The sequence below is a fragment of the Glycine max genome, chromosome 19 (genome assembly GCF_000004515.6).
Source record: "Glycine max cultivar Williams 82 chromosome 19, Glycine_max_v4.0, whole genome shotgun sequence".
Lineage (NCBI taxonomy): Eukaryota > Viridiplantae > Streptophyta > Magnoliopsida > Fabales > Fabaceae > Glycine > Glycine max.
In genome coordinates this window covers 34,688,044-34,711,805 of record NC_038255.2, presented here as the reverse complement: position 1 = coordinate 34,711,805, position 23,762 = coordinate 34,688,044, and the positions used below count along the sequence as shown (strand labels likewise).

Below are 23,762 nucleotides of genomic sequence, written 5' to 3'. Positions count from 1 at the left end.
CCCATCAAAGGTTAATAAGGAAACTTTTAAACTACATTTTAAAAATGAATCATTATTTTAAAACTAATCATAAGAAATTAAAAGTAAAATATATAAAGTTGTATAAAATATAAGTTGGAGAGACAAAGTTGTATTTTTGCGCTTCAACTTTTTTTATCCTCAACAAAAGATGATTTGTTGAACTTCATACTCTCATCGCATCTTCTATCCAATTTGATTCAAATGCATCACATGGAAGCTAGCACCATGCCTGTAAATCATAATATGAATAAATATTCACACAACATGAGATAATACAAAGATAATGTAAATGAGGGGAAAAAAAAAATAAAAGCTAACCACATGCTCTGAACACTAAAATTTTCAAACATATCCATTATTTGAAATGATCAAAACACCATATCAAATAACCCTGAAACAAAATGCATATAGTAATAGAAAGTTAACATATAGAGGCAAGCAAACTTATACTAATAAACACAAACTGGTATAGGAAGTTATAAAAATTTAATATTAAAAAATTAAATTAAACAAAGTTAAAGGAATTGTAGATTTACATGAATTTGAGAAGAAACCTAAGAAAACCAATAATACATAAAATGGGATGTGTGCTATGTGTTGATCATATACAACAATCACTTTGATCAATCAATATCTAAACAAAAAAAGCATGTTGAGCCATCGGAAAAGTATCATTCTCTAGACATTGAATTTTTCTTTAATTTTGCATACAAATATACATGTTTTTACTTCATGCTATACAAATACAATTTTTTTAAAACTTAATTTTAGATCATATTGATTTAAATTGACAGCTATTATGAAATATATATTTTGATCAATGATTGTAATAGTTTCAAGTGAATTTCAGATCAACAACTATTATGGAGTTATAACCTTGATCTAACGGTTCACGAAAGTTTAAGTTTTCTTTACATGACATATAGATAGATAGACATGTTGAACAAATGACCTCAATAACTTAAGAAATGGGTGAATTAAGTCTTAAAAAATTTTTGACTAACAAGTTTTAATCCCTTTTTTTTAAATGATATGTAATAGACTTAGAATGTAGAAGAAGAAACATCAATCAATTTAATAATATTTTTTAAATGTGCAAGACAAAACAAGTTGCAATAAAATAAACGAGATAAGGGAAGAGAGAATTGCAAACTCAATTTATATTAGTTCGGCCACTTCTCGTGCCTACGTCTAGTCCTCAAGTAACTCACTTCAAATTTTCCATTATCCTTGTAAGTTCTTTATAATCTTTGAACACACATTGGGATCCCTCACCCTTGTATTCAAGTTTCTCACACACCAAGAGACAAACAATCTCTTGATTACAACTGAGTTTTCAAAAGATGAACATAATGATTTCTCTCTTTTAGAGCAGATGATACAACTTGAAGTTCCTGGAAGAATTCTCAATAATTTGCAAGAGTTTGACCAAAATTTTAGAGAGATTTTGACAAATAAGTTCTCTGAGAATTTTCTACTTTTCGAAGTTAGGACACACATATATATAGGCCTATTGTACTTGTTCAAAAACAGCTTGAAGAGATGTGTCTTTTCAAAAAGTTTTTTTTGAAACTTTTTCACTAATAATCTATTACATGATTCTGATAATTGATTACATAGTTATGTTTTTGAAGAGTTATGACTTTTCAAAATTTTTTCTAAAATCTCTTCGCTGGTAATTGATTACACAGATCAAAATTCAAATAAGTTTGTGTCGTTATTTCACCAGTTCAAAATTTCAAAATGTCATGTTCACAATCTCTCTGGTAATCGATTACACGAACCTGGTAATCGATTACCGGTTCAAAAAGATATTATTTTGAACTGATTTAACTTTGATAAAAGAATTTTGATTGTAAAGATTTTGAGGTCAAACCATAACAATCAAATTTGAGATTCTTTTAACAAATTGACTAAGTTCTTATCTTAGATTTTCTTGATCTTTTTTGTTGACTTGATTCAATTCGTGCTCATCAAGTAAACATTTTGGCATCATCAAGACATGCATGATACACATTCACAAGACATAAATATAAATAACCAATAAATGAAATTTTACATATTTTTTTAAAACTCAGTGTTAGATCATATTGATTCAAATCAACGACTATTACGAAATATATGTTTTGATAAGTGGTTGTAGTAGTTTCAAGTGAATTTCAGATCAATGACTACTATTGAATTAAAATCTCGATCCAAAGGTTCACAAAAGTTTAAGTTCTCTTTACATATGGTATATAAATAGATAGATATAGATAATCAATAAATGAAATTTTACATAATTTTTTAAAACTCAATGTTAGATCATATTAATTCAAATCAACAACTATTACGAAGTATACATTTTGATCAATGGTTGTAATAGTTTTAAGTGAATTTCATATGGAGTTAAAATTTCGATCACAACGGCTTAAAAAAGTTCAATCGTCCTTTACATATAGTATATAGAATATAAATAGATAGATAGATAGATAGATTCTCACTTAGTTTAATATATTTTAAATTGTGTTTATTTATCATAAGGTCTTAATATATTTTTAAAATTAAAAAATATTAATTATTTTTAAAAAATTAATTATAACTACATGAAATAAAAGTGTTACTCAAATGAGTAAAAAATATATTTGAATAAAATTTTCATATTTTATATATTTTTATTTTATTTTTTAAATATAATTAAAATTTTAGATTTTGTTAAATTTTAATTTGTAGTTAAGTTTTAAAATTATTAAACACAACAATATATTTATTTAATACTTTATAGATTATTTATTAAATACTTTTTAATATATATTGACATTCTTGATTTTTTAAAATAAATGATTTTTTTATCTTCTAAAAATATTATTGAACAATATATATTGTTAATCAAGTGGTTTCAATAACTCTAGTGCAGGTGAATTGAGCTTTTAAAATCATTTCACATATAAACTTTAATCTTGATGAAAATAAATATATTTAATTATATTCAATTTAGTAAGAGAGAGAGAGTTTATATATCCTCTAATCTTAACCATGTATACTTATAAAAGCAATAAAGCAATTTATAAAAAGGAGTAAATCAATTTAAAAGTATATCAAAAGAAAATATACCGATGTTTTTTTTACCAGTTTGATCAACCCTGACCCCCATCCAATACTCAAGTCGTAACTTGAGATTTCCCACTAAGAATAACAATTACAAAGAAAAAGTTGATTATGTTTACACTTTTGACAACCTTACAAGAACACTCCTCTTGAACCCTACACTTTGTCACCGAGTTAAGGAATACAAAAATGAAGTTGGTTATGTCTACACCATTGACAACTTCACAAGGAAACCCCTTTTTGGACCCATCCCTTAGGAATCACATACCCTAGTAAATCTAACAAAGAAGCAATAGGCTAACTATGTCTACACGTTTTACAACCTGGCTAGGACAATCTTTTCTTAATTATAAATCCTCAAGGCCCTAATACCTTTAGTAACAACTTTGCCAACAAGACTCTTAATAGTGGGAATAGCAAGTCAATTAAGAACTTTATCACACTTTTTTTTATCACTTAAGACACACATTAACTATCCAAGCTATAGGCACCAAATTTCTCTAATTTTTTTAGGCTTAGATACTAAATTCATGTTGAGCTTTCCTAGTTTGTGTGTTGTTCACTTTGCTCTTAGACATAGACTTCTATTATAGTGTCTAAGAAATATGAATTTGAGCTTTTTAGAAGAAATATCTATTTAAAAAGTATCCCTTATCTCTTTAATTTGAGAAGTTGTTTGTTTTAAGGCAAAGATAATTTTTACATTTGTAATTCAAATATTAGATTTAATCCTAATTTGAAAGGTTCTCATATTTAAAAAAGCTACTTGATTTTGGCCTAAGATACTATATAATTTCATAATTCAAAAACCATGTTTAATTAGGGAAAGTTTTATTTTGAAAATGAGCACAAAATCATCAAATTTGGGATCACAAACTTGTAAAACTTAAGTCTACTAGGCCAAATTTGAGTTTGGCCACTCCTAGACTTGAGTCTCATATTTCATATTCGAGACTAAGCTTTTTAAACTTGAATATGAGATTTCAGACTCGACTCCTTTAGCCCATTTGACCCAATTTTGAGTATTCAGAGTTCTAGGCCCATTTTCTCATGAAAGCCTTTGTTTAGATAGATTGACATTGACCTAGATTTATTATTAAAGCCCTAGATGGATCATTGATGCTCGTTCTAGTGGTACTTTAAGAGTTTACAAGATATATCTAGGACACAAACTTTTTCTTTTCAATCTTCAATCTTAAACCTTGGCTTGTTAACTTCTTTCTTCTACTTTTGGGTTTGACTTGACTTGTGTTGAAAGTACTTTAGTTGTTGACTTTGTCTTAAAAAAAAATCATCATCAGAACTTCATTATATAGTCTTCTTGAGTGCTTTGAAGTTCCATAGCTACGGAGTCATCTTTTTTGCCTCTCTTTTAATTCTTGGGCTTAATTACACATTTTACCACTCTCCACTAAATTATCATCATTTCGTGAATTTTATCATGCAAGATTTATTTGGCACATTTTATCATCAAGTTTTATTTTATAAGCTCATAGTAGACATCTAAAAGAATAGTGTTTTCAAAGTCTGAGATATAGAAAGAAAGCCTAATTTGCCTTAATAATTTTTAAGAAGGCATATTAAATTTTATTCACCTTGAAAGGGTTTCAAAGTTCTAAAAGACAAAGGAATGGAGAAATTAATCTTACTTATAAAAAAATAGGGTATATTTGATGTAAGTATACCCATTTATTTAGGTTCTAGTCTCACACTTAGGGGATATTTAATAATTAGAATAAATTTAAGAGACCTTTTTTTCTAATTATTAATTTTCCCTTAAATAACCCTTTTTTGACTTTTGCATCTTTTGATTTTGGAAACTAAAAGTTTTCCCATGTAAATCAAATCTTTCAAATTATCGCATTATTTTTATATGCATAAAATATATACTATATCCTCTTCAAGTTGTTAAGCTTGGCCTAAGAGTAAAGCTTTGATACCACTAGTTTATCATGTAGCCTTAGTAACTCAAGAAGAGGGCAAATTGAATTCATTTAAAGTCATTTTCTGCCCAACCTTTAATCCCAAAGGAATTAAATATATCCATATTCTACTTAGTAAAAGGGAGAGTTTATATATTCCAAAATCTTGATCTTGTATACTTTGCATACATAAGTAATAACACTAATTATAAAAGTAACTTATAGTAGTAGTAGTAGTAAATCAATTTCAAGATTAAGGGTTATAAGTGAGTGCACCGGTGATTTTTATACTGGTTTGGTCTCCAGAAGTAACTTGAGATTTTTCAATAAGAATAGCAATTATAGAGATAAATCTAATTATGTTTACACTTTTGACAACTGTACAAGGACATCCTTCTCTAAACCCTACACTTACCCACCAAGTCAACGATTATAGAAACGAAGTTGAATATGTTTGCACCTTTGACAACCTCCCAAGGACACCCATTTCTAAACCCTAGACCATGGGCTTAAGGATCATATACCTTAATGAATTTGACAAAGAAGCAATGGGTTGATTATGTCTACAACTGACAACCTAACTAAAACAACATTTTCTTCTCATATATAAGCCTTCAAGGCCTCAATGAAGGGAATAAAATAACACAAGAAGGGTGAGAAAATTGTGTTTTTACAAACTTCAAGTTCTTTTTAAAAACAACAGATTATTTTTAAGTCAAATTAGAAAATGAATGTTCATGATAGATATTTGTTCTGAGCTCAAAATGAAAACTTAATGATTTATGGATTACTTCCTCATAACAAAATTTCAAACCTTTGGTTCAATTTAAGAGGTTTACTAAAAATTGTGTTTGTGTTCAAAATATTATTTTATAAATGTTTGTTTATGTAAAACAAGTAATAAGTCTTAGTTACTCAAAACAGTATAGAGGAAGGGAAGAAGAAGAAGAAGAAGCACCATAAATTTTTATATTGGTTCACCATAATCTCAGGGCTACATCCAACCTTACTCTCTTAGTGAGATTTTCACTAACACAATAACCAATGTATAGCCTCACCACAACGTCATAAAGCTTCATCCAAGCTCTTAAAGCAACAATAACACACCCTAATCAATGTACTCACACTTCTTTAAGGTTCACAACACACTTGCTCCCTCACCACAACATCACACCTGGTCTTGGCTTGGAGACTTCAACAATATAACAAAGATTTTCTATGAATAACTACACAAAACACAAATTCTCCTAACATAGGGGATTTCCACTAAGGAAATATAAATCACACCTCTTTTTTTTACAAATGAATAACACTCGTGTTTATTACAGCAGTGGCTCACTCTCAAGCAAAGAGGCTTGAAGCAAAATACACTCTTGTGAAAAATCTTCAACATAGGTGATGCTTTTCATTTTTTCTTTCTTGCTTGCTTCAAGTTATCCTCATAAGGCTCCCTTTAAGTTTAGAGCAAATTACACTTGTCTCTCCTATGTTTAGGACTTATCACACTTGCACCCCCTCTATTAAAATGCATTACTTTTGCCCTTCCTCAACAAACACCATTAAGTAATAGTGTTAATTTTTAGTAAAAAGCCCTTCTCACCTAACTAGAATCCTAGAACCTTCTCACATTTTTAACCATCCTTTTTACAATGCCATCTTACCCACCAACCTCATTGGTGTCATTCCCATTCTACTTTAAAGCACCGACCACGATGATGTCGTCGTCATTAAAATCTCCTCCTTAACTAGCAATAGCATTGTCCCCTTCTTGAAATATCATATACCCTTAAATCCATTTCTATCTCGGACATTGTCAAATGTGTTTGGGTCGAGGGTGTATGAACGGTGCTTAGATAAGATCTAACGTTGCTGGAAGCAACAATGAGGAACAACGACGTGAATGACCCTTTGGAGGGTTGGTGACAGAGGGAACCACAAACTCATGTGTCATAGGGTTTCCTACACACTTAAACCTTTTTTCTGTTGGTCTTTTTTCTTGGATAGATTCATAATCACTACTTTGTGAGGTGATTTTGGAATATTAGAAAGGTGATTGTTGATATGGTGGAATCATTGCAATGGAGGAAGTTGTTACTGATTTTGTATGTCTCGAAATCACTGTAATCTTTTTTCTTGATTTTGGAATTTTGATAATTCCATGATTTTTGCTCTATTTTGTATTTGGAATTTTTATAATTTATTGATCTGTTTGTATTTGTTCTTATTAATATCCATGTTTTTTTTTGTTGGTGTAGATGTAAGTGTTTGTTGCATAACCTCTTTCTGGGTTTGTGAGTTTTGTTTGTATAATTTTGGGTTTCCTGTTGTGTGTTTTAGAGGCTATATGGTTGAAGGTAAATTTTGATTGGTTTGCCTTTCTCTTCTTATGATGTCAAAGTTTCAAGGGTTTTTAAGTCTATTATTAGGTTGTGCTATATGTATTTGAAAATTTGGAAATTTTATAAGATTAAAGAAATTAATTTTGTAAGTTCTTGCAATATCCATCTACTACAAAAAACTTTTTAGCTCAAGTTGCCCTGTTAAATGCATTTTCTTTTAAAAAAATTACAAGTTGTTCACGTGAATTTATTTAGGCATGTTTTGGTTCTAGTTGTTCTTCAGGTGTTCTTGGTGTTTTTTTCTTAAAAGAAAAACATCATGGTTGCTCATGAAGAATACAAGGACATTTAGGACCTAAAATTTCATTAAAATGCATCTGCATGGTACATAACCTCCTATAGTTAATGGAATAAATGACCAGTGGGTCTCTATGTAACATATTTGCAATAATAAAGGGGTTTTGTGTAGGAGTCTAATAACAAGGGGGATGCAAGTGAAATAAGTCTTAAACATAGGGGAGGTAAGTCTATTTTCCTCTTAATTTTATTTTAAAACCCCAAGAAGATAGTCAATGGAAGTGGGGTCCTTTGTTCTACAACTTCTTAAAGTGAAATTCAAAATATGCTAGTTGTACTTGATTTGACAAATTTAAATTTGTTATGAAGTACTCATTCTAATCTTCAAATTTGAGCAACTTCTGAAGGTCCATCAGAAATACATTATGATGTTGCTAAGGAAAAACCTATTTTGATGTAGGTTCCTTCTAATGAAGATTTCATGATATGACTTTGTAGATACCATACATTCATCATGCTTATCAACTTTTACAATAAGAACCATTCTAATGTAGCTTACTTCAACACTGACAACTTATGTAAGTTATTTTGGTGTTATATGTATACTATCCTTGGTAAAGGCTTCTAAACAGTCTTTATAAACTCATTTTGATGTTCCACATCAAAATCTCTCAAGGACATATCTTTGCGTCAACATAATGCATATTCAATGATGCCAACTTCAAGTTTCCGATGAATCCTCATTCATTATGGTTCATATGGAAGATGTGATGTTGCTTTATGTATTTTCTATTGTTGTCAACCTGAGTTTTCTAATAAATCATCATTCATTGTGATTCGCATGAAAGACATGATGTTGCTTCATGCACCATTCTAAGTTGCCAACTCTAGTCTTCTAATGAAATCTTAATACTTGTGAATGATATGAATGACATGTTGTTGCTTCACCATTCTGATGCACCAATCTCATAGTCCTTCAAAATCTTGACTATGGTTTAACTTCAACACATCATTCTAATGTATCTATCTCAAAATCTTTCAATGTCTTGATTCTGGTTCAACTTCATTACATCTTTCTGATATTAGATTCTCAGAGTCTTTTAGTACATCATTTTGATGTTGACTTTAGTTTAGCAACATTTTGATATTGTCTTCTCATTATAGCCTTTGATATTTTTCCTCTTAATGAGACTTTCTTGATATCCTTGCAACTTGCTAAGGTTGTGGTCTTTAGAGGAAGCACTAATTTCATCATACATATGAGACTTTATTCAATCTTCTAAGACTTTTCTCTTAAAGCAGTGTTGAACATCCTTTTTGAACTTGTTTTGAACTCATCAAAACACTTGGACTTGATAGTCTCTTTATAGTTTCAATTGAAACACTTAGCATATATGTTAGCTTGCATAGCTTTCCTCATGCATCCCTATAATTTGCTTTACTAATGGTTTATCATAATTAAAACCTTTGAGTAACAATTTGCTAACAATCACTCTTAATAGTGAGAATAACAACTCAATTAAGAACATTGACAGAGTCTCTTTCTCACTTTAGACACACATCAATGATTTAAGCTATAGGCACCTAGCTTCTCTAATTTCTTAGCCTTGAATACTAAATTCTTGTTGAACTTTTTTAGTTTGTGTCTTGTACACTTTGTTTTGAGATAAAATCTTCTGTTTATAATGTTTAAAATATATGTATTTAAACTTGCGACCTATCATATGCAAGAACCTATTTTGTTCTACTCGACCAACTTCTTTGGGGTTCATAATGAATCATTCTAATTAAGTATAAAAAAAATTTACACATAAATTTAATGATAATAAATATCCTTATTTTATTCCTTTAACATGTACACAATTTATATATTTTATATCCTACCATTACTAAAGCTCATAACAGAATTAACGGGAAAAAACTAACATAACTAACGGATTTCAAATTCATAAACTTATTTGACATTTTCCTAATTTCATAAATGATAATTTGCGAAAAAAATAGTAATTTTAGGAATTAGGAATATATATAAGTAAATGACGGAAGTGAGAGCAGAGACACGTGCGGTGAGGTGTGGAAGCGTGCGGGGTTCTGGGCTTAGGCTTGGTTGCGTGATGACGTTGGACTGATGCCTCTCTAGTTTCCCATTTCGCATCTCTCTCTCTCTCTCTCTTGCTGTCTGTCTGATCTATCTCTCTTCTTCCCTTCTTTGACCCACCCTCCTCCTTCTCCTTCAATGTCTTTTGCACTCCTCAATCCATTCCCACACTCTTTCCCCTGAGATTCTCCCCCAATTCCCACCACTCCAAACAAACCCTCTCCCTCTTTTTCCCTTCCTAGGGTGCAGAAAAGATGAAGTCCTCGCTCAGCAAGTTGAAGAAAATTGCACTTCACAAGACCGTCTCCAAGGACAAAAAGGACTTTCCCCCCACCGTTAAATTCGACGAACTCGCCCTCGCTGCCAAGGTTTCACCACTCTCTTAACCGTATTATTATCGAATCGTTCTTATCTGCCTTTTTCGATTATCGTATTTTTGTCGTGGCGATCATCGCTTGTTGTCAGTGATGGAACGTAGGGAGGGGTTTTGTTCTTGAGATGACACGTGTGTGTGTTTATGGAAAATTGGTTATTTCCTTGCTGTGAAGACTTTAATTTATTATCTCGTAGTTGTAGTCTCAGGCTTTAGGGTGTAAAAAATGTGTTTGATGATGGCGATTTTGTGGAAAATGTTGAACGATCTCATGCCCAATTTGGCAATTTGCTTTTACTTGGGCTTACTAATTATAGTGACATTAAGGGTTTCCATTTCACCGTTTAGCAGGACATGCAAGACATGAGAGATTGCTACGATAGCCTGCTTGCTGCAGCGGCTGCTACGCAAAACAGTGCTCACGGTAAACATTATTCTTCACACTTGTTCGTAAACACTGCCCATGTTGTTTCTCTGTATTCCTCACTTATAATGTATTCAAAGCTTTTGAACTGGTTGTGCGGTTTGTTTTGCTATGTTCCTCAGTTCCTCGTATATGTCTCCAAATGTTTAGGTCACAAATTAAACATGCACACTTACACACACATTTATATTTCATTTACTTGTCGTATGTAATGTCTCAAACAATTGAAGATACAAGTTTGCATTTCCAGTTGCCATAGTCCATGGCCGGCTGGTCTTCTGCACTATCCATATTAGAGTATTAGAGTGTATATCTACATATTCATTTCATTTTCATTTGTAATCTTGTTTAGTTTCTCTGTAACAGAATTAGCCTTTCTGTTATTATTTAGTTTCTTGCCGACTCAGCATATAATATTCATCTCTGTAATTTTCAATCTAATACTCAGATTACATTTTCCCCTTTCTTCTCTCTTACCTAAATTCTATTAATCCATAAAGTCTAGTATTGCCGTTCATTCCCAAAATAGGGAAATAGCTCATAGTGGTGAACTTGCGCACCTGCATTGGGCATGCCTTCTTATTCTTATTGACATTGTTTGTTGTTGTGACTACCTTTCAAGTGCTGTGAGATATCAGCATCGAGGTATTTCATATCAGTCTCTACTCTATAGGGCATCCTATTTCACTGTATTATCTTTACTGGTCATTTGAATAAATAAATAAATACTTTTGTCTAGTTAGTTTCTTTAGATGAGATATACTGCCTTGAAAATATTAAAGTCAGTAGCGTATCCTTTATTGTGTTACGTGTTCCAGAATTTGCTGAGTCACTGCAGGACATGGGTACTTGCCTACTGGAGAAAACTGCCTTAAATGATGATGAAGAAAGTGGTGAGTGGGTAAACATTTCATGACTTCCCTATCCAAGTTACTTAGCCTCTTTGCTAGTTGATTTAAATTATGCATACTATATAGTCTTGTTGCTACAGTTGTTGTGGTTATGAACTGTATGCAGGTAAAGTTTTGGGGATGCTTGGAAGTGTGCAGCTTGAACTTCAGAAGCTTGTTGATAGCTATGTGAGCTTTTATTTGGGTGTAACCTTTTTTATTGCTTTGCTTTTCCTTGAGCATTGTTCATTCACAAAATGTTTATTTTGATTCCATCCTTCTGTTCCTCAGCGTTCTCACATAGTACTGACAATAACCAATCCATCAGAGTCTCTTCTTAATGAGCTAAGAACTGTTGAGGTATGTTTATGTATTTATTTTTTGTCAGATTCATTTATCTTTATAAAACACTCCTAGTGGGCTCTACAGTGCGCACATCTGTCCTCTCATTGTTTTCCACTTTTCCCTCATTTAGTTCATTACACTTTTATTTTAGTTGTTACTAGCTGTTACTAATAATGGTTATTAGAAAATGTGGTTTCCTATCAACACAGAACAGAATGCGATTAAAAGAAGATCGTGTTTCAGGACTTATAGCAATGCTTGGCATTTATAATGCGTTGGGCGGAAATGATACTAAAGTCTCATCCCCATACATTAGTTTATATATGGCTGGTTATCTAATATTTATGATCTCCTATCTGGTTAAATAGGCATACTGTTAGACTAAAGATTTTGAACCTACAAATTGGATATTATTGTTGATAGAAATTCTGGATCAAATCAGAATTGTAGTGCAACTAGAACAATACACCGACCTAAGCCCCAACAGAGAGTCTCTCTCTCAAACACACTAAGTACAAACTACCCACTGAATACAGAAACTGCCATGTCATATACATATATAATAATACACCACACAGCAACTGTCACACAAATCCATAACTGCCTAAAGATGCAAATACCTCACTAACAGTAACACTAAGAATCTTTTTGGTAGATAGGAGAAAAATAGGGTGGATGGAAATAAAAATGATTAGTGGAAATAGGTGAAAAAGAGTATAATGGGTCCACCATTTTTAATATTATTTCCACCTTATTTCTCCTCCTTCAAACACCCAAAATTATTTCCATTCATCCTAAATTGTTTTGATTCACTATACCAAACAAGGGGTAATGGTGCATCTGGATGAGAGGAAAGAAAATAGAGAGGACTGAGGAGAGAAAATACAGACAGTGATACATTTTTTTGTTTTGTTGAATAGAAAATAAAGGCAAAAAATAAGAAAAAAAAATGACTTAGCAACAAAAATTCAAATATTTCTTTCCTTCCATTTTCTCTTCAATTCAAATGCTTTCATTTTCTTTCCTCTCAAACAGAGGGTAATGTTTCAGATCCATAACTGCCTAACTGCCTAAAGAGATGTTGCATAATTGTCCTATCACTTACACATCCATTATGTGAGATGCTGAAATTATGTCATGATTTCTTCTTTTGATCTCTTCATCCCTGTTTAATGAATAATCTATTCTGGAGTGAATCTCATGAGGTTTATGTGTAGCCTCCATGAAGTGCTTAACTTTTGAAATTGTTGCAATAACATTGTTTCCTTATCTGAGATCTTGAGGGAATTGATTGTTACCTTCTAGCACAAAGCCATTGTCATATAACACACATCCATTGGTTGGTTTTGTAAATCTGACTGTTTCTTGTTCTCACACACCCAGGTATCACATATAACATTTAAGCTATCCTCACATTGAGTTTGTGGATACACTGATGTTTTCAAAAGTTGTTAGGTTGTGCTTGCTGCAAAATATTGCTGTGGAAAAACTCTAAAAAATGTTTCACTAAATCTAATGTGTTTTAAAGCTGCTGTTGATAAAAAGAATTTGCATAAACCTTTAGGTTAAAGAATTCAATCCATACGTATTAGTAAGATGTTAGGATCCAATTGCAACGAATGGGACTTGAGGCCCACATTGGAAGTATGGGATTCTAGTGTGGGCTTAATGACGCTTCAGGCTCTCCAACTACAATGGCTAGCTTTTTTGGTGTGGTTCTCCCAATGTTATTTTCATAATCTTTTTATATTTGAGAGTTCATTAACTTGTTAAGCACATATGATTCCGTAATCGCGGATATTATTAAATAAATCCAGTAAAATAATTTGAAAACAGAGGAAACCCTCTCTACCTCAGATAAACAATGTAATCATTGAAACTTGATGAATGGACAGGGTTTTATATCTTAACTTGTTTATGACAGTATTATCAAAAGCAGATTGTGGAGAATGGCAGAAAGCCAAAAAATCCACTATATCATATAGGAGATAGGGTCACAGGCAACAAAAGAAGTTGCATAGGGGTTGAAGTTAATCAATTATATCAAAATTTAAGTTGTATGCAAACAACAATAAGCTGCATAAGAATTGACATAATATTAACTCAAAAATTCAATTGTTCAAGACAAATACTGATGAGAATATAAAGAAGTTGAACATAAAAAACAAAATGTATTCTTCTTTTCCTCTTTCCCAATATAATTACCATTCTCATTGTCGAATAGTGAGACATATCCTTCAATTTCTTCTCTTTCTAAGTCTACAAAGTCAATGTCTTCTAGCTCTTCTAATGCTTCCAAGGTTGCATCATGTTCAAATTCAGTCACTAATTTGTGTTAGGGACTGCTCTACTCCTGGAGTTGACAAGAGGATGCAGGAGGAGGTGAACAGATGCTAATGGAGTAGTAGAAGAGTCCTTCCTTTTGTGAATAGTGGTTTACATGATACATATGGGAGGAGATTAAGAGTTTCTATGTGAGAGGGACAGTGGGACTGGGGGTAAAAAGTTGTGAAGTCCCACATCTTTGTCTAAAAACATGATGCCTGTTTCTACTTTAGTGGGGGTAGTGGGACAATGGGATGTAGGGGGAAAAAGTCGTGTAGTCCCACATCTCTCTCTAATAACCGTGATGGCTGCGATGCCTGTTGAAACTGAGACATCCATTGTGGCCATGATAGCTGTTTTGTGGAAACCACACTGCAATGGAGTCCTGGTACCAGATTGTAGGATAGCTGCAACACCTGAACACCATAGTGTTATAGTGCTGTGCTGCTGTAGTGACCTATTTAACAACACTGGTTTATGGCCACAAATTTTTTTAAGGCCTCTCAGGTAGTTTCCTAAAGACTGTGTGACACTGTAAGAAAAACTTGTGATGAGAGATGCCAATATGTGGTGTTTCTGTTGAAACACTTATCAAGTTAAAGCATAAACCAACTCTTGTAATAATGTTTATAATTATCTTTTTATCTTTGCCCAATGAATAAGTTGTTTTTCCATTAACTAACTATTCCAAAAGTTTGAAGTGGGAGATGAAGGCATATGAAATATGAATAGTTTTAAACACATGCCTACCCTATCTTAGTGGCTGAAGCGGGGTTAAAGCACAGCCTACCCTACCTTATGCTGAAATTTAATTTTATTTAGAAGAATGGAGCATCAGGGATCAAACTCCGTATCATAGGAATTGCTTCTTTTAACATGTCAAGGACCATGTCTCCCAAAAGCATAAGTTGCTAGGTGATTGACCATATGATTGGTTTTAATATCTATCACCTCATCATTCAAGAGTCCTTTGAGCTTGAAGCATGACAATTTATTCACCCATGATCTTGTGCTGAAATTAAATTTTTATTTGAAAGAAAGGGGCCAACAAGGATTGAACTCTTGACCACTTGGTAATAGAGGTTTTGATACTATCTCATGGACCAAATCACCAGTTTAAGTTGTTGAATGTTGTCTTGTGATTGATTTTTATGTCTAACAATTGATTTATATTTTCAGCAAATAACCCTGTTTGCTGCCACCAACTAAAAAAAGGGGAAAGGTTGGCAATAGAAAAATAATTTATTAGAAGTTCATCCTGAATTTTCATAGTTGGAGAATAAGTTGGATGATTGTTATTGATATAGGCAAAAATTTGCTTGGGAAATATATGGTAGAGAAACCTATCTTTGAAATTTAATATTTTTGACTCTGCTATGAAAATACTGTTAAGTTATGGATTTCATGCATTTGAAGTTGGTTAGTCATTAGTGGATGATTTGTTAGATTTTGTACTTGTATGCAAGAGATTTGAGGGTTGTTAATAATGGTGGGGATTGAAGCTGAACTGAGCAAGGTGTAGGACTGTAGGAGAAGTATTGCAAAACTTAAAGGGTGAAGGAAAAAGCAGTGTTGTTCAGTTTTTGACCTTCTCTTATTTTAAGCCTAGCTTTCATATAAGTAAGTTTTCTTTACAAAACTCAAGTTTGAGATTTGAAAAACTATGTCCTCTTTGATGCTTTATAAGACCATATAGAATGTCTTGCCTAGAACAGTGATTAATAATTTGGAACTATTGACTTTGCTGCTGTATAAATTTATATTTAATATAGAACTGTCAATTGTCTTGTTACATCTCAATGCCTACCTCTTCCTCCTCATGCAGGACATGAAGAGGCAATGTGATGAAAAAAGGTTTGTATTGACGCAGCTGCTATTGTTTTTTCTCATCACCATGTGATGTTTCCTGAATCTGTTGTATTGCCTTCAGAAATGTTTATGAATACATGATTGCCCAACAGAAAGAGAAAGGAAAGTCAAAAAGTGGTAAAGGTGAAAGTTTCACCCTACAGCAGTTGCAAGCAGCTCATGCTGAATATGAAGAGGAAGCAACACTCTGTGCCTTTCGGTTGAAATCGCTGAAGCAAGGCCAGTCTCGCAGTCTCCTAACACAAGCAGCACGCCACCATGCTGCCCAGGTTTTCTTGAACTATGACCTTTTTCGTTCAAATTTTTTATCATTTCTTCAGCTTAAGCTTGATGCACCTTTCTTCTTGTTCTTCTTTCAATGTAGTTGAATTTCTTCCGGAAAGGACTTAAATCACTAGAGGCTGTTGAGCCACATGTTAGGATGATTGCTGTGCGACAACATATTGATTACCAATTCAGCGGCCTAGAGGATGATGGTGGTGAAAGTGATAATAATGATGATGGAAATGATTTTGACATCATTGAAGGTGGTGAGTTGAGTTTTGACTACAGAGCAAATAAGCAAGGGCCATATATTGTTTCCACATCACCGAACACAGCAGAGGTTGGCAATTTGTATTACTCAAAACTTGAATGGTTTTTAAAGCCTGGGTGCATATTGAACTTTATTCTTATTGCTTGTTTGCTTTTTTATTTAAAATATTGCAAAACCTTGTCACAGTTGTCATTTTATACTTGTTGTAATCTATAGCACTCTACAAATTAAAAACATACCATCGTTGTTTTTCATAATCTGAACTAAATTCATCTCAACATAATCACTGTCAATGTTTTGCCAGGTGGAAGAATCAGGCTGTTCATATGTTCGAGCTTCAACCCCAGAAACTGCAGAGGTGCCATTCATTACTACATTACTACTTAAGATTTGTCCATTTTGAAGCTTTGGTTTAAATCTTATATTGGTTGTAAAAAAAATATAGGCCAATTAGTACCTCATTCTTGCCTAGAAGGAATTTTTTTTTTTTTGATCAGCAAAGATAAATTATATATATATATTAGAGAAGTACTAGAGGTACTGATTACAGAGTTAGTCACCATAAATATGGTTCCTCAATCAGGCAGCATAAGTCTGATTGGGAACCAAAATATGGGAAGAAAAAATACATGTGATTTGATCCCAAAGCCACCCCTACTACTGCAAAAAATTATGTTTGAAATTACTGGACCATTGATTGAAATGGATAGTAAAATCCTTCTCCAAATTATGAAGCCAAGTCCACATTAAGAAAGTGGCGTCTTCAACCAATTTGTTTCCATCGAAGGTCGCTCCAGAGAACAGAATTCTGTTTTGAAGCTGCCAAGTGGACCAAGTGATAGCCAACCACCAGTATTGCCACCTCTTATTCCTTCTACCATCATCCTGCAAAAAGGAGTACTGCATGAACAGCTGATTTGTACTCAATGGCATAGCACCTTTGAAATTTATCCAGGACATTGATTCCCACCATAAAGGTTGGATCTTACTGCAGTGGATAAAAAGGTGAGATGCGTCCTCCTCCATCCTTCCACAAAAGGGACAATTCATATCCGAAATCTGCACTTGTCTAGCCTGCAAGTTTGATTTTGTGGGTAACCTGTCCCTAAGGAGCCTCCAAGCAAAAACCGCTATCTTACTTGGAATCCTAATTTTCCATAACACCTGGAAACATTCCTCTATATTCTCCTCTGTAACCCCTTCCCATAACACTTCATAAGCACTTTGAGTAAAATAAATGCCCGACTGATCTGCTACCCAATCCCACCTATCAGCCCCATGAGTGAGAATAACTTGACCATCAACTTCAGAGAGGAAAGTGATGGCCAAATCAACTTCACTATCAAACAGCGGTCTTCTCCAGATAAAACGCCACTCCCAAGTGGAGTTAATATGCTCCCCCACTTGACCAATTAGCTGCTGCTGCTGGGAAGAAATCAGATATAACCTAGGATACTTTTCAGCTAGAGATTGATCATGACAAATCCATCTATCCTCCCAAAATTTTACCTTGTCCCCAGCTTCTACCTTCCATTTGAGTTTCTGTTGAAGACTTATACCATGGTGAGAGTGCTGAATGGCTCTTTTTAAGTCCCTCCACCAAATGGACTGCAGGTTGGCTCTTCCTTCTTCAAGTAAACCCCTCCAGCCCCCATATTTAGCCTCCAAAACTGCAACCCAAAGAGACCCTTGGTGCTGCATAAGGTTCCACATCCATTTACCGAGCAGGGCCAAATTAAAAGTCTGAATATCTTTGATGCCTAGAAGGAATAAAGCTCACAAATCAAGTTTAATTATGTAATATGTTTCTTGACATTTTATCCAAAAAAATATTAATTGTTAGAATAAGCACTGTAGGTATCATTTGAGATCTCATTTTAAGGACATAGGTTTTAGCATTGTAACTATGACATTTTTTTAATTCTTATTTTTGTGTTGGTCTAACAGGTCATCATTTCAGATTGATTCTTTAATTTAACTTAGGTCATCCTCTAATACTTCTATTAACTTGCCTTCTGCAGACAAGTTTAGACAAGAACCAAGGAGATTTTAAAGTTTCAAATAGAGTCAGCAGTTATTCAGCTCCAATACTTGCAGAAAAGAAATTTGACCCAGCTGAAAAAGTAAGACAACTTTTAGCATCATCTGCAGCAAAGTCTAATGCATATGTTCTCCCTACACCAGTCAACATCAAAGAAACCAAAACTAGCTCAGCCCCCCACATTAGTGCAAGTGGATCTTTGCATAATTTGTGGCATTCTTCCCCTTTGGATGAAAAAAAGAATGAGAAAGATGTTGATAGTAAATTGTCAGAGCCGACTATCCCTAGAGCTCACTCTGTTCTCAAAGAAAGTAACAGTGATACTACATACACCCAGTTACCACGCCCTTCAGCTGATGGACTCTCACCTCCACAAGTTGATCTTTTCAGTGCTACTGATACTAAGAAAATAAAAAGACAAGCTTTTTCAGGTCCATTGACTAATAAACCATTATCAGTAAAACCTGTTTCTGGGGGTTTTCCACGTTTACCAGTGCCCCAGCCTTCATCTCCAAAAGCATCTCCTAATGCTTCACCTCCCCTGGTTTCTTCACCCAGGATAAGTGAGCTTCATGAACTTCCTAGACCTCCTGGTAATCAATCTAGCAAGCCACGAGTGGGTCACTCTGCTCCATTAGTATTAAAAAATCCAGAGGCTGCCATGACTAATAAATTTCCTTCAGTTGTATTTAGTGCAGCATCTCCACTTCCAACTCCACCTGTCTCTCGGAGTTTCTCTATACCTTCTAGTGGTCAGAGAGTTGTGGCATTAAATGTCTCTAATACTAAGTATTTGGATACTCCCCAAGTTTCAAAGGTTGATAAAGCCGTGTCACCTCCACTAACACCCATGTCCCAGAGAGCATCTAATATATCTGACCTGGCTTCTCACTCTAGCGAAATCCAAGGTAAGATACTATTTGTTGTAGTTCTCATTATTGGAATTTTTTTTTTATAAATTTGAATATGCTTTTCAAATAGATAATATTCTTTATGATTGCTCCTTAACTTTATTTTAAATAGTTGGCTAAATTACAATTTTGGTCCCCCCCCCCCCCCCCCCCTCTTTTTTTTTGCGATTTTAGCCTCCACATTTTAGAAAATCTGCAATTTTAGTCCAATCTTCAATTTTGCATACGCTTTATTTCTTGTATTTTGGTTCAATTGAACCCCAAATCTAACATTTCATTTAAGATGCTATCAAAAAAGTAATTTAATTAATTAAAATATGAAAAAATAAATGTATGAAAAATTGAGCATTGGATCAAAATTGTGGATTAAGAATTAAAGGAGGATTAGAATTGCAATTAAACCTAAATAATTTAAGTACAGGCTTTTTGTAGACTTCCAAGCATTCTTTGGCAATAATGTGGTCTATGGCATGTGTGTTTGGCGTCAACAGTTTCCATTGTTATTTGTATTATGGTTTACCTTGTCAGCTTCATCTTGATGGGAAACAAATGTGAGTATGAGGTTTTTCAGTGGATGCAGGTGGGAGCTAAATCTCTTGCGCACATACTGAGGTTGAGTTCTGCTGAATCTTAGTTTAAGTGTCTTTATTCTATGTGGGAGCTAAATCACTTGCATTGTGGAGTTATAGGGTTTTCCCAACAAAAAGGTTCAGGCTAATATATGTAAATATGCTGTTTATGTATTGTTTAGCTTCTCATCTCAATTTGTATCTATTATTTTTACTTTAACTAGTGATGATGGGAACTAAACTCTACATGATTGTCATTATAATGTGTTGTGTACATATTCGGATGAAAAATTTTGTTCACTTCCCAAGTCCAACATGACGACAATGAAAGAACTTTAGCAACGGAATGAGCTGCTTACCCCATTTATTTATTTTTTCCATTTTCCTGGTGCTCAAATTTCAAACTGATTTCTATTGGCCGTGAGATGACACTTGAATATTCATCAATATGAACTTATTAGACTTAATTTGGGTATTGACTTTTGGATTATGATTTGAGAAATACTTTCTTGTCACGACTATATTTACAATTGCCTTTTTTCCCTATGCACCCATTTCGGTGAGGCGGTCATTGGAGGTGTATAGATAGCTAATTTTGAATGTTATAGATAGCTATATTTTGGCAATAGCATATTTCAGTGAGGCGGTCGTTGAAGATAATGTAGAGTGAACGAATATGCTATTAGTTCAGTTGCAAGAAATGTGAGAAGCATAGGCTTTGGGTTATTCCATGAATGGCTTAACAAATGTTAGAAACATGGAGAGGACGCATGAACCAAGTGATGTGCAGAAAGTAATTTCATTCACTCGTTGCAATGAAGTTAAATTTTATGGGGGAATATATGGGATTTGTGTCAAACAAATCGCGAAAGACAAGTCCCTTGTCATGAGCAATGGACTCGTGGCTTAGGAATAGTCATCAATCGCACCAAAATGTTTGTAATAGGGGACAATCAGGTTATACTCTTATTTTCTTTAAATGAGTTAAATGTAAGTATTTTTTATTTTTAAACTTAGATTGTTAGGGTTGGTATTTGAAGAAGTTTTGTTTTAAATGGTTCTACTTAGATCCTTTATGTTTTTTTTAAATGGTTTCATGTTGGTACTTTAAGTTTCTTTTGAAAGATTTCATTTTGGTCCATCAAGTTTGCAAAATAGTACATTTTGATCCTGATAGTTACATATGATGTCAATGTTTGATGAATGTAATTGATGATATTCTACCAAAACTATCACAAAAGTTTTGTCTTAAACACCTGTACAATAACTTTAGGAAGCACTTCCTTAAACAAATGTTGTGGACGTTTTGGTCACTAAGGTTTTGATTCTAACAGTTACATATAATGTTTGGGTCTAGTGAATGTAATTGATGATATTTTATCAAAATTGTCGCAAAATTTGTCTTAAATACCTGTACAATGAGTTCAGGAAGCACTTTCCTAAGAAAATGTTATGAAGGGCTATCAAAGCCACATATCCTACTTGGAAAGATAGTGTCTTACCTAGAATAAGGAAGAAATTGAAGATTGAATTTGTTGCAACACAACATTGGTTTACTAGGTTTGATGTTGTAATGCATTTATTGTTTTCATTTTTTTTAACATCACGAATGACTAATGTGCGGGTATACACATGACTAATGTGTCTAACTTCAAAATGATTTTCATATGCACACTTGCACATAAGTCAATTAGTAATGCTAAAAAAGTTATAAACAATAAATACATTATATCATCCAACACATCTAACTGGAAATAATTTTGATAGAATATCTTCAATTACATTCACTAAACTCTGATATCATATGTAATTGTTAGGACAAAAATGTACCATTTCACAAACTTGATTGACCATAATGAAACCATTTAAAAAACTTAAAAACACCAAAATGGAATCATTTAAAAACATAAAGGATTAAAATGAAACCATTTAAAACAACGTCGTTTCAATTAACATGTCACATCATCATCTCGGTCAGTGTTAATGGACACATCACACTTTTATATTAACATATTTAACGTTTCAATAAAAAAGGACCAAAACAAAATCCTTTGAAAAAAATAAAAGTCTAAAATGAGATTTTTAAATGATCTCTAGGATTCTATCTACTATCCCAAGTTTAGAGAAGTCAACAATGGTCTCTAGGATTCTATCTACTATCTTTTTACAATCAATTTCAAAAATAACATGAGTCATATCCCAAAAAATAGCCCACCAAATGAATTTCAACAAGCCCAAGGCTTCACCTTCCAAAACTCTTACACAAAGAGGTTGCCAACTAGAAAATGCCAAAACAAAATCACCTTGACTGTCTTTAGCACACGATCCCGAGTTGGATAAGTTCTGGTTGTTGTGAAAAGCCACATAAACATTGATTTTCAGATAGTCTGGTGGCGGTGGCTCCTAAGAGGTAATATTTAGGTCTAAAGAATTGAGATGGCTAACATTGTAACTGATTGTCCTTGGCTTTTCCCATTCTGAGAGAAAGCGAGAGGAAAGGGAAACAATATGCGTTGGCTACATTTTTTGTTCTCCCACAAATGTCGTTGCGCCCTTTCCAAATGCCCCACATCATAGAGGCAAAAGTTACTCTTAAAGCCTCATCCAAGGCCTGGAAATATAATTTTTAAAAGAATCAACACTACACACTTTGTCATTGATTGTCTAATGAAAACCAGCCTCATTCCAATATTGAAGGCTAACTGGGCAGGTCAGGAAGACATGCCAATAGTTCTCTAAATCAGAATTGCACTGAACACAAGTGCTTAAGTAATCAATATTCTTGGTCCTTAGTCAGATTCTTGCTGGTAAACAATCTCTCAAAGCCCTCCAAACAAAAAGTTTAACCCTTGGGTGAAATTTTAACCTCCAAATGAGATCCCATTCTCCCTCAACTTTCAAATGACCACCATTAGCAACTTTAACCATAAACAATTTATAAGATGATTGAATAGAATGAGAGACATTTTTTTCAAGAACCAAATGTGCCAGTCTTCATTTACTAAAGTAAATAAGGGGTCTAAATAATAGCACTCGAGTCCTGTTGATTAAAAATCATAGCAACAAACTATGAATTCCATCTCTTCTTCCTAAGGACCATAAGCTTGTGCACCGCCAGGGACAATAAGTCATGGTTGGGTGAAGTAGTGGGCTTAAGGCTAGACTCACTTATGATCCAAGGTTGAGACTAAGTGTTAATCTTGGTTCCATCTCCAATCTTCCATCTGAACCCTTTATTTAACAAAACTTGTGAACTCCAAATGCTCTTCCAACTAAAGGATGGGTTGTGACCTAATGAAGCCTCCAAGAAATCCCCTTTTTGGAGAATATCTAACTTTGAAAATATGAGATACAAGAGCTTTTGGATTGGTTAATAATTTCCAACCTTGTTTCCTGAGCATTGCTAAATCAAAGGCGTATAGGTTTTTGAATCCCATGCCTCCAAATTCCTTCCTCATAGAAAGTTTGCCCCAAGCCATTCGCCTAATACCTCTTCCCCTATTCCTGCATGTGCCCCACCAAAACGAGTCCATCATTCTGTTAAACTCATCACTCAATGTGACTGGAAGAAGGTAAGTACTTAGTGTACATGGATAAAGCTTGCGCCATATATTAAAGAAGGATTGTTCAACCCACCATGGATAAAGCTTTGCCTCTCCAAGAGTTGACTCACTTTCACATTTTCTCCTTGATATAATTAAATGTTGTTTTTCTGC

General features: G+C 33.5%; 1 protein-coding gene across 5 annotated transcripts; it reads left to right on the top strand.

Annotated features, from left to right (window-relative positions):
- The first annotated feature begins 9,760 nt into the window (after nt 1-9,760).
- On the top strand, nt 9,761-20,393 carry LOC100775799 (uncharacterized protein At2g33490). 5 transcript variants are annotated; one of them, XM_006604105.4, is made up of 11 exons: nt 9,761-10,132; nt 10,486-10,561; nt 11,380-11,454; nt 11,579-11,640; nt 11,743-11,811; nt 15,947-15,975; nt 16,052-16,259; nt 16,355-16,594; nt 16,830-16,883; nt 18,547-19,474; nt 20,058-20,393. In XM_006604105.4, the coding sequence occupies exons 1-11, from the start codon at nt 10,019-10,021 to the stop codon at nt 20,066-20,068; spliced, it is 1,866 nt and encodes a 621-aa protein (XP_006604168.1). In that variant the 5' UTR covers nt 9,761-10,018; the 3' UTR covers nt 20,069-20,393. The 5 variants fall into 5 exon arrangements, with proteins under 5 accessions (XP_006604168.1, XP_040868399.1, XP_006604166.1 ...); XM_041012465.1 differs by having other exon boundaries at nt 9,762-10,132; nt 10,489-10,561; XM_006604103.4 differs by having other exon boundaries at nt 9,763-10,132; nt 20,049-20,393.
- Nucleotides 20,394-23,762: the final 3,369 nt, after the last annotated feature.